This window comes from Gigantopelta aegis, chromosome 6, assembly GCF_016097555.1.
Source record: "Gigantopelta aegis isolate Gae_Host chromosome 6, Gae_host_genome, whole genome shotgun sequence".
Taxonomy (NCBI): Eukaryota; Metazoa; Mollusca; class Gastropoda; order Neomphalida; family Peltospiridae; genus Gigantopelta; species Gigantopelta aegis.
Window position 1 is genome coordinate 80,887,855 of NC_054704.1, and position 12,556 is coordinate 80,900,410.

The window sequence follows — 12,556 nt, forward strand, 5'->3', positions numbered from 1 at the left end:
TACATGTTAAACTTTCCTCAAAACATTATTACTCTTAACTTCATACATGTTAAACTTTCCTCAAAACATTATTACTCTTAACTTCATACATGTTAAACTTTCCTCAAAACATTATTACTCTTAAAGGAGAGGTCAATTAAAGCATGTGGCCTGGTATGCATATTCAACGATATATAATGCACATTATTGCTTAATATCAACACATATAATCGTATAGTTAATAAAACGGTTAAATGTGACGACTATTATATATAACGGGCGCAGCCATTTTGTACCATCTCAGTGAGTACACCCTCTGGCAAGCTGGTGGTTACGTAATACTTAACGCGTCACGTCAGGAATGAGCCTTAGAACTAGAGAAATACAATCTACCTGGTTTTTGCGGGATGATAAATAGTCATACATTGCAATGTTCTGTAATAATACACATCCCAGTAAGCCAACAGTAAGTATATCCAGCACTATATATATTATTTTTCAATACAAAATAAAATACCATTGTCAAAGTGGCTACACAACAAGTCGAAACAATTAACAATGTTTTTCCCATGCATTAACCTACGTACTGAAATGATACACAGAGTGTTTTCTTAGTTAATTGGTTTATGCTGTTAGTTGCTTCTACCTTTGATTCCTGAGTGGCAGGTGTGTATTTGATTGGTAAAGAGACGAGCCAATTAATTGACGCTGTCTAGACACAGAAATACATACCGGTATTGTGGAATATTACCTGTCGCCCCTAAAATTGTAATGGACATGGTTTATTACTGTAAATAGTTCTGTAAAACTATTGATTAAGTAGATTTTTCCATCTAAAAACACAGAACTGACCAATTACGTAGTCCCAAAGAAAAGAAAATTATCACTTGGGTATTGTGGGTTGTCGTTTTTGCTCCAACGTAGCATATCAATAGGCGTAATAGTGTAAATTTTTCCTTTGGATTATTAAACAGAGAAAAACACTATAACCCCATTTTTTTCCGTTAATGCAACTTGAAATATATTTAGTTAAATAGTTTATTATATTATTACGTCATTTATGCTGGTTTACAAGTCAGGTTGATCAAAGAGAAGCGCCTTGTCGAAAATTACTGCTTTTGTTTACACTGTACACACAGGAGGTGGTCAGGAGCTGATGTCACTTCGCCCCAAGCTATCCCACCGGACGTCACAAAAACAAAACAAAATGGCTACCCCCAATTAGCAGGAATAATCATGTTTTTTTATTAACTCTAAAATTACGCGTTTTTCATTTGCTAAAGTGTCAGTATGTGTTGGTGGTCCGGGTATGCATCTTTCCAACACCCCTGCGCGTGCTGTAACCTCACCGTGGTGCAGGGGTGTAACATTTTCTTTGAGAATGGCCAATACAGCACAAAATTTAAGTTTTGAGTAAAATTCAGTATCCGTAAAATTCTGTGATATTTGTGCTTTTGCACAATTCTTTACACTGTTCTTTACACTGTTTTTGTTTAAACCTTGAATTTTTATATTGATGTTGACCATCACTTTATTTATTTGCATTACCATAGTTTGACACCCAATAGCCGATGTATTTTTCGTGCTGGGGTGTCGTTAAACATTCACTCATTCTTTCCAACACACAAGGCTCTTGTTGGAGTTGACCCTACCTTTAACTTCCTACATGTTAAACTTTCCGAAAAACATCAACTGAAAATTTTCACCCGTATTTAAAGACACAGACCCTAGTTTGAACCCGTTAAAAATGGACACTAAGTTTAGTTTATTTACAAACCTCTAACTCATTTGGATAAAGTTACAATAGAGTGAAAGAAAAGTTTGTGACATTAAAACGGGAAATATTCTTAAAAACAGACTAGAACTCTAATCAATAAACTGCTACCTCTCAAACACGTGCATTTTTAATATTAGAAACACCAGGATGACCAGAAACACTTTGGTTCAATGGAAATGGATAATCTAAATAATAAAATATAAGTAATGTTTGATTTCAATGATCATAAATGGCTCTACTAGTGACAAATATGCTGTAGTGTTAAAAAACTAGGGTCTGTCCCATAAAGATTGGATAAAAAGAAGCCAAATCAATATAACATAACAAAACAACAATATTCTCATTCCTCATTTAGTGGTCAAAGTCTTATTCACATATAAATTCTCATTCTTTACACAGAACTGGAAGTATTATTTAAATATCTGAATACTGAAATGCTACTGGAGTTAATATAACAGGGATAACAAAAGACAAAATTCTCATTCTTCATTTGGTGATGGAAGTCTTATTCAAATGTCTGAATGCTGAAACACTGCTGAAGCTAACTGCATCTAGGTGTCAGCTATTACATCATCATCGGTTTTCAGACCCAGTTCTCGCAGGAATGCCAATTCCTCTTTAAGAAAGTCTTGATAATCCAGTTTCAGTTTGTTCTCAATCTCGGACTCTGATAATACGACATTAGGTGCAATCTGAAATTAAATCAAAAACACTTTTTAGAATGTGTTACAGGATATGTGAAGGCAAAGTACTAAAAGTAGTTTCTAATGCACACCCAGTTGTTTTCACACAGCACAAGAAATTTAAGAATAAAAAGGTAAAATGAGACTTGGGTAGTAGGATGGTAATGGTGGCAATCATGATGATTACTCTGTGAGCAATACAGATTTTGTATATCCTGGGTCCAGCTCATACTGAGATTAGTCAACTACCAGCACATGTGTATGAGTCGACTACCAGCACGTGTGGATGAGTCGACTACCAGCACGTGTGGATGAGTCGACGACCAGCACGTGTGGATTAGTTGACGACCAGCACGTGTGGATTAGTCAACGACCAGCACATGTGGATTAGTCAACGACCAGCACATGTGGATTATGACCAAATTAGGTCAGGTTACACTTTTAGCTGAACACATTTCTACAACTTTCCAGAGCCCCATTCCATGGAGTGATCTTAGCACTACTATCATTATAAATATCTACCATCGCGATGTTATTATTTTTCTACAATTGCCAGCTCCTTCCACAAGGCACCATAGCTTACTATCCTCCTAAATTTACAATTGAATTTTTTTTTTTAAATTGTAAAATGCTTAGTTAACCTAATGTAGACTTACTCCTGCTTTTTTTTTGGACTCAGATTCCAACTCTCTCTTCTCTTGTTCCCGGAAGTCCCATCTCATCACAACAAAGGCTCTTCTTTTAACCTCCCTCTCAATGTAGTTGGCAAAGGAATTGTACTATTAAAACATTCAAAAACAACATTTTCAACAGAAATAACACAAGTAAAAGTAACAAGCCAAATTAGAAATATAGTTAACCTTCTCCAAATGCAGATCCAATATGTCATTAATCTTTTTCTCATTGTGCATCATTTTATAATCATTCAACAAAAATATGTAACGGATTACCAAACTAGTGTGGTTTAGTTGTTTGTCCCCAATACTATACAATTTGTCGGTATTCAAATAACCTTCATGTACTAGTATTGTTATAGTAATATATTTGAACATATATGTAATTCTACATCATGTAAAGTAAGACATTGTATCTATGATAAGTAATAATCTTATTATTTAGCTTAAACAAGGACTGGGTTTGTGTTCTACTATTCATAACATCATGCCAGATTTAAAGTATTCATGAACCAGAATGTTCTGTATAAAGGGGTTGTTTGGTTTTTTGTTGGTTTTTATTTGCCAACATCCACTAATAATTTGACTGAACCATATTCTGACACATTCAATTAAAGCCTGTTTTTCACGTGTATTGTTTTATTGGCAAGGCACAGTGCGGATGAGAAACTCAAAATGGATCCATAAAATGGGCTGATATGAAATCACTGCTATTCATAACTACAGAAAATATTTTTTATTGCATCCATTTTCCATATCTGCACCCGCACTACACAAAAACATTCACACATGGAAAACGGCCCTAATATTAAGCACCAAAACCAGTATAGCAACAAAAATTTACCAATATAATGGTACCACTGGCATAGTCCAGATTGTATACCGGAGGAGGGTACATCAAACACATCTCCACCCTCGTAAGTCCTGTCAGGATTGTCAGACAGGCCAATATATAAGGTGGGGAGAAAAAGATGTAACTGGGGTAGGGGCACACATGAACCCCATATCCCTGCTGGCTTATGCCAATTACAGTACACCAAAACATACCTCATTGGGAGTTGGGTGTTTCAAGCTCCATGGAATTTCAAGAATGTGTAAAGTTCCAAACGTGTCGCCCACTGCCAGAAGATGCTGTTTATCTATGAACATAAAAATCATATATTTATTAACATCTTTAAAGATAAAAACAGATTTTAATCAAATTTAAGCTAGAGATTTTTTAGGTTATTTTAACACTACAATATAACAAAACCATTGTAGGCTATGATGTCACTACAGCATAGTGATGTCACAGCTTATGATAGTTTTATGATATCATAGTGCTAAGATAGGTTAGAAAATTTGGGCTGACTGATTCTTAGCAAAAAATGATTTTGTTCGGACTCAAGTTTTAGCAAACATTGTTACATTCAAAACAAACATTGGAAATTAAAAGACTCTTATGATTTAAAATAAAACATGAAGGAATGAATATATGAGGAATTCAAGCGCAAAACCTCGTAAACGCCAGATCCATGAAAATTGATATAACCGTTGGAGACAAACCTCGGTCCCTAGTACCCGATGAGCAAATACATTTTGCTTCAAAAGCCTGTTAGTCCCATTCTAAATCCAAGCTAGGATACGATTTTTTTGCAGAACCTCGTAAACGCCATCTGAGTGTCTGCAGAATCACGTAGTTTATAGACCACCAATCACATGTGCGCATTAGATCACATGACGCATAAGATGGCCACGCCCATGATAAGCATTTTTGCGCGCTGAATTCTTATAATCCCTTCAGATTTTGGCCAATTTATTCACGCTAGTTATGGAAACTTATGATGTAGTTGACGAACCTGTGATGTTATCACCAACAGGAAAGCGTAAACGATGTCGGCCACAAAGTTCGGCCCGTTCCATAGCCAAAACAGCTCGCTACAGTGGTGAAGGTTTGATTCCTCGTGTAACATGCGCACATGTGACCAGGAATTATGTGGTGTGCCAGTTTGTTCAATATTGTGAAAAATTACTTTAACACTCACTAGTACAATTTCAATAAATCGATGTGTGTTTAAATTGGGGAGGGGGCGAGATGACTGACTGAACTTTCGTGTAGTCTTTTGATGACTTCCAATGGGGGATGGAGTATGTTGTGCCCCAACTGGCATTATTTTCCAGTCATCTTTCCATAATTATAATTCTAGAGTGAGAATGTTACTGTCATTGTTATTACACTGGGATGGCACAATCGTTTTAAATAAGTGTCAGTTTTAACGCTTTGTGAAGGCTAGGAACAATAGGCCAGCAACTGCCAAACTTTGGTATATCCATGGACAAGTAAAGTTCTTCTTTTGTAAATGTTTAATTCAACCTTCACTTTTAAGATGTTTCTAATTGTCTTTTGTTTGATTCTGCAACATTTCCATAAGACTAGTCTCCAGAAATGGACGTACTGAGTTTTCCAAAGAAACCGAAGGTGGACTTACTTGGTTTTGCAGAAAAATCAATCACATTTTGGTAATTACCAAGTTTTTTAATAAAGGTTCATTTTTTACATTAATATTTTTTTGTTCATTGCTCCATAACCATTTCATGACACGAAAAGTGAAATTAGTGAGAATTAAAATTACCATCAGGTAAAAATCTTCATTTTAAAATAAACGAAGTCAGATGGACTTACTGGGTTTTGCGCCTAAACTCCTCATATAGTAACACCAGTATGAACAAAAACTACTGCAAGAATGGGTACCATGTGGCTTGTAGGTTGGTTCCAATTCCCAGAAATTAAGGAAAACTTTTTTTTTCTGTTGGTTTTTAAAAACAATTGGGGAAACAGTTATTTAAATAAATACATTCAAATTATTTTTTATTAGACAGTGAAACCTGTTTAAATCGGATCAAGCCAGGGATCTAATATTTATCCGATTTAGACAGGATCTGGTGTGTTCAAAGGGTCGCATTTTAAAATTTAGAAAATTTAGGACCATGAAACTTGGCTGGTTTTGACAGGATTCCGGTTAGTTCAGGTCCAGTTTAGACAGATTTCACTGTAATTAAACATTTTCTTGGGTGAAATACCCATTTGCCTCTCAGTATACAATGAAGAATAATTGCTCTTCTGTACATTAAGGCTATTTTATATAATCTGTTATTTACAAGTTAGAGATATTTCACTTACGGGTGACCTGGAAAGGATAGACGGTTGTGATGGAGGCTGTGGAGACGCTCTGTGTTAATGCAGGCTCATGGGTCTTGTCTAGTAGATCCCAGATATCGATGCTGCCATCTGCCTTGGCCACATAGAAAACACCAGGTCGGGTCGGAGACCAGTGACCCGATGTCAGTTTCACGGGATTGGCAGCACACGTTAAAATTGGTCCTGACTGAGAATTAGAAAATGAATGAATGAAAGTTTAATGACACCCCAGCACATAGGTTATTGTATGATTATTTACATCAAAAATTCTTATATAATTATGTAAAAACAGTGTAAAGAGCAGTGGGAAAAAGTATAATACAATATAAAATTGATAATAAGTATAACTTAAAACTTTTTATGGAAATAAATGTTTTGAAGAATTTAAACAAATGAACACTTAAAAGAAAAAAAAAAGATGAAAAAAATATACATATAATTATAATTCATATATAATCAGAGGATACATCAATAGATGATATTACATGAGTGCTAATTGTTTTGTACTTTCATGTACTGTAAAAAAAAAACCCACATGCATATACATTCAGCATACAGTTCCCATGTGTAGTTTTTTGTTTTAACTTTAAATGAAGTGAGCCTGATGGTATACAACAAAGTAGTTATGTCCAAAATCAATGAATGAAAGAATTAATTAATTGAACAGATAGAGGGATGGATAGGTGACTGACTGAATGAATGACTGAAGAAACAAATCAACAATCAAAGGAATGAATGTTTAATTGGACATGAGGAAGAAGACACATTCAGTTTGATAACACATTGACTGCTTGTGAATCATGTGATACATATACAGAACTTCACATATGTTGTTTTCGCTTCCTATTTATTGCACAAGTTTATTTTGTGCAAGAATATATACCGCGAGACCACGTAGCTGTCTTGTGGTATGTTCTTTCGCAAAATAAGCAAGTATGTGAAGTTCTATATTTATTACATACCTTCTTTTATGTTTTACAAAAATGGTTTTTAATTTAACGTCTTAACAACTGCAGTAAAAATACATAAGGAATTCCTCATTTTAAAGTTCCGTGTGATACAAAATAAATTTATCACATGGTTTCAAAATGTCTTTATCACTATATATATATATATATATATATACACACACACACACATACATATAATAGTTATATATACACACACACATACACACACATATATATATATATAGATATATAATATATATATATATATATATAGTAACATTGAATAGGTATGTAATTAAAGACTTACTGTAACACCCTCTTTCCACAGAGAGAACGTCCAGCCTCCAATAACCAGCAGTACATCCTTGAAGAAAGGTGACCGCTGCAGAACGGACACTGGACCATCATGGGTCGCATGGTAATACTGAGGCTTGGGTGCTGGACACACACAAAAAATCAATATTTCAAGTTTAATGCCACAAGAATTAAAACAGAAAAAATGAAATAAATTTAACAAAATACATGTAGTTTACAAAATCTTCCATTTCCATGGCTTTAAAAGAACAAAATCAAATTTTATGCAATCAAAATTTCAATTTTAATGCCACAAGAATTAAAATTGAAAGAAGTTAAGATGTAAATTTAACGAAATACATATAATTTATCTTCAATATCCATGGCTTCAAAACAGCAAATGCAACAAGAATTAAGATTTCAATTTAACTACCAGTACATAAATACATTTAATATATATTTTCAGTGACTTACTTTGTATTTTGCCTGTGTCTGGATCTTTCTGTGGCATCCAGTCCAAATATACAACTTCCCCATCCTACAAATTCAAAACCAGCCATTTAGTAAAGCATCCCTAGTATTTCACAAAGCACATTCACAAGGCTAAGGCAAAACTAAGTAACTATTTATATGACTATCTAAATGTTAATAAACATTAACCATCTTTGCCCATAGTGGCAAAACGTTCCTTTAATAAATGACTGTACTACCCAATTGGTTAACTCCTTCATACCTAGGTTTATTTACTACAGTATTCATTTTGTCGAAAGTTAAAAGTTTGTTTAACGACACCATTATTTATTTATTTATTTCACTTATTTTCGTGCTTATATCCAATTAAGATTCAAGCATGCTGTCCTGGGCACACACACATCAGCTATTTGGGCTGTTTATCCAAGACAGTGGGCTAGTTGTTAGTTGTTAGTGAGAAAGAAGAGGGTGTATTGGTCTTACACCTACTCATTGAGTTGTTAAAAGTCACTCTGAGTGGGAGCTGGTACCGGGCTGCGAACCCTGTACCTACCAGCCTTATGTCCGATGGCTTAACCACGACACCACCAAGGCCAGTACCGGGCTGCGAACCCTGTACCTACCAGCCTTATGTCCGATGGCTTAACCACGACACCAACAAGGCCAGTGACACCATTAAAGAATACTGTTTATTAATCATCAGCTGTTGGATGATAAATATTTGATCATTCTGACATACAGTCATGAAGAAAACTCACTACATTTTTCCATTAGCAGCAAGAGATCTTTTATATGCCATTTCACACAGACAGAACAACACATACCAAAGCCTTTGATATACCAGTCGTGGAGCACTGGTTGAGATAGGAAATATCCAATCAGAGAAGGGGATGTGTTTGGGTAGGGAACTGATTTCTGTTATGGGTATTGTTTTTAAGTGATTTGCGAAGAATAAGTACAAAACGTAACTTAAGGTCTCACTACACAGATGTCATCTGCCATTGAAACCCATGTTAAATTGCCTAACTTCAAACGAAGATTGCCAATAGAATGGGTTATTGTTGGCACTAACAACATACACCATTGCAAACATACATTATGTAAGCATTTATTTTCACTCCAAAATTGTGAACATTTCCATCTCAGTTTTTTGCTATATGACCGCATCTGGCTGTAGTACTGGTCCGAACAGGTCATTCATTAACCGATTCACTCCGGCTGTCTCTTGCGCTATACACTCATGTCCCAAAAGGTCGATGCACAATATTACAAAATAACATGGGCAAAATACAGCCATATCGTTTTAATTCTTCCCCAATTCCTAGAAGTGAATATGTGAACCATAACATATGTCACAATTAGGAACTATAGTGGACTGTGATGAATGAACTCTCACCCGGAAGTGATCTGTGTAGTGAGATCTAAGTCTTGACATCAAGACTTACTTGTTAAAATTGTTGTCACAAAATTACTATAACTAACATTAAGTAATCAACTTTAACACATATAAAACGGTATACACGTGTGCATTCGTAGTTTATTTAACAATGCACTCAACACATGGCACATTCATAGTTTGACAACAACATACATCACGAGGACATAAAGGGCTGTAGATTGTTAGGTTATTATTCAACAAAGAACGTTAGATCTAATCTTTGGTTTTGGCTTTTCAGTTGATTCTGGCAAAATATTAAACATGTCTGGATGACTTTACGGCAAAAGTTTCAGATATTTTTTGTCTTTCACTTAGGTCATTCGATTATACTATACAATTTATAGTTTTTAATGTTAAACGGTTCTGTGCAGCATAATAACATGCAAATAACCAATTTATTCTATAAACTAACATGAAGTTAAGTGGATTCCACTGTATGTTTATGGTTCTGGTTGAATCTCCCCAATAAATATCCTCAAATTCAATGCTTGCTTACATATATTTAACTTTAAATTAAAAAAGAAGAAGTCATACCTCTGTTCCAACATAAAAATTAGTCTGAACATCGTGTAGTGTTTTTTTCTCTTTAGCCGATCCAATTTTCATTGCACTGAAACTAAATCCTGCCGTATGGGTTGGCTCGATATCAGCAGTATCATCTGTGGCTTTCGCTGTTAACCCAAAAACATTCAATATTCATTATATGTAAGTTCCACAAACAGAAGTGAACATTGCATGTGCGACTAGTATTTTATAATTTTTAACTGTATTAAAATCATATTCACTTTTCAAATAAAATTAAAATGTCAAAGTCATGATTACTAGAATGTTAAGTACTGGACAACCAATTTAATATGAAACAAATTTAAATAAGACTGCATCACAATAAATTTAATTTCACAAATTTTAAGGCAATGACCATAGTTATTAGGCAGTCAAATATTTTTGGTTCAATGTCAAATACGTCTATCACTGCTTGTTTTAACATTAAAGGACACATTATTTACACATTGATTAGATTGTCAATTTTGGTATATCCAGTGTTTCTGGTCGTCCTGGTGATTACAAACCTCCACAAGCATCTATTGTAAAACAGAAAATGTATATATTATATGTATCTTGGAAACAATGATAAGTGACTTTAGACATAAATTAATAAGTACCAGTAATGACACTGACCTCACAATCTGTCCATAGACATTCAGAATAAAAGCTAACCAAAAAAAAAAAAATAATAAAAAAAAAATATATATAACATTTTAAAACTTTAAGTACTAGACACCAATTTACTGTATGAATCTGGAATGTATGCCAATGAAGTACTCACCAGCTTTGCGATCGCCCTGCCTCTCTCCAATGGAGAACACGATTGGACTGTGGTCACCACCCGGTTCAGACTTGTGCAAGTACACCTGAAGTTAATAACACAAAAGTTGGAAACTAACAGTTGCCCAATCTTTCTCAAGACCACTTTTGTTGGCTAAGGGCGACTAATATTTTACAAAGATAGTTTGTCGAGCAACCATCAATTCTATTTCAAAATTCTAGCCCAGTGTGTCTTCTATCAAAGTTTTCTTTTTAAATTTAGTCAAAGTAGCAACTAATATAAAAACATTTTATGAAAGATATATTGGACTAAAACATTCATACAGAAAAGATAAAATGGAGAACAGTTGGAGTGGAAATCATCGAAGGAAAAAGAAGGAAGTTACAGTCACGTGACCGGAACAGGAAGGAGGACTCATTGGAAGAACTTTAGGCCATCCCATTGGGATGTTTAGACCAGACTTAAGGGAATATGCATTTTGTTTGAGGTCAGGTGAAGTAAAAAAGAAAGAATTTCAATAAATGTTTTATTGGGTCATGAAATTAAGAAGACCAAGGGATCTTTGCTGTTTGTAATCTGAAATGGCAGGATTGTATCAGTACTGGAGTTTTTTTTACTATAATTTGTATAAGGAAATATTCTGGTCTTTAAAATGGGGCATCCTTGGATAAGGCTTCACTGCATATGCATATAGTCAAATATGATAGGGGCAGTAAAAATTAAATATTTATACGTTCCACAAGGTTGGGACAGGAAAACGATGGATCTTTTAACCCATTGTAATTAAGGCAAGCACTCTAGCACTGAACTACATCCGACCCCCTATCCCCCATTCACCTAGTTGGTAAATCTCAAGTGATTACAATCATTGCAACTTAAAGACAGGTACATACTTTGAGTTGTGGCTTCCAGGTGAGATCCAAGTGTTTGAATGTGTTTGGAATTCCGGATGGATGTTTGACCCCTGCATGCTCCTCTTTTGCCATGTGAGGTTTCTGACTTCTCGTGTCCCAGAACAACACAGAGCTGTAAAAATGGATTAACAGTTAGCGAACATACATCTATAACGAAACAGTTAAACAGAACACAAATGACATGATTTTATCAAACTTTAGTAAGAAGCAAGACTTTCAATTCATCATATAAAAATTTTGCATTACTGAATTTATTTGTTTTTTAAAGAATAATTGACAAGCTATGACAGGTCTTGACCTTGCGTTTTTTCAGTGATAGCCCACCGGGCTACCAGGTTATAAAATCTAGTAGCCCTTAGTAAAAATTGGTAGCCTCACAAAGTTCTTTAAAAGAAAAGAGAAAAAAGAAAAATAATTTATTTTTATTTAAACGTTTTAGGGTGGGTTTTTGTAAATCATGAGCAAATGGACAAAACAAAACAACCAACTTGTTTGGTACGATTCCAGAAATACACAATAGTATTTATTATTATTATTATTATTTATTATTTTAGGCCTAATCTTGTAATGAAAGAAAGAAAGAAGTGTTTTATTTAACGACGCACTCAACACATTTTATTTACGGTTGGTTATATGGCGTCAGACATATGGTTAAGGACCACACAGATTTTTTTAGAAGAAACCCACTGTCGCCACATAGGCTACTCTTTTACGACAGGCAGCAAGGGATAATTTATTTGCGCTTCCCACAGGCAGGATAGCACAAACCATGGCCTTTGTTGAACCAGTTATGGATCACTGGTCGGTGCAAGTGGTTTACACCTACCCATTGAGCCTTGCGGAGCACTCACTCAGGGTTTGGAGTCGGTAT

The 12,556-nt window shown here is 34.8% G+C and overlaps 1 protein-coding gene across 3 annotated transcripts in view; it reads right to left on the bottom strand.

Annotated features, from left to right (window-relative positions):
* Positions 1-2,093: 2,093 nt before the first annotated feature.
* Positions 2,094-12,556, bottom strand: part of LOC121376152 (dynein intermediate chain 3, axonemal-like) — a 32,505-nt gene continuing 22,042 nt past the window's right edge. For all 3 annotated transcript variants that reach the window (XM_041503957.1, XM_041503958.1, XM_041503959.1), the window contains 9 exons: positions 11,665-11,797; positions 10,772-10,856; positions 9,979-10,115; positions 8,010-8,073; positions 7,549-7,679; positions 6,274-6,478; positions 4,161-4,252; positions 3,096-3,218; positions 2,094-2,448 (listed from right to left, as the gene is read on the bottom strand). In XM_041503957.1, the coding sequence (XP_041359891.1) occupies positions 2,308-2,448; positions 3,096-3,218; positions 4,161-4,252; positions 6,274-6,478; positions 7,549-7,679; positions 8,010-8,073; positions 9,979-10,115; positions 10,772-10,856; positions 11,665-11,797 (1,111 nt within the window). In that variant the 3' untranslated portion in view covers positions 2,094-2,307. The remainder of the gene's footprint in view (positions 2,449-3,095; positions 3,219-4,160; positions 4,253-6,273; positions 6,479-7,548; positions 7,680-8,009; positions 8,074-9,978; positions 10,116-10,771; positions 10,857-11,664; positions 11,798-12,556) is intronic.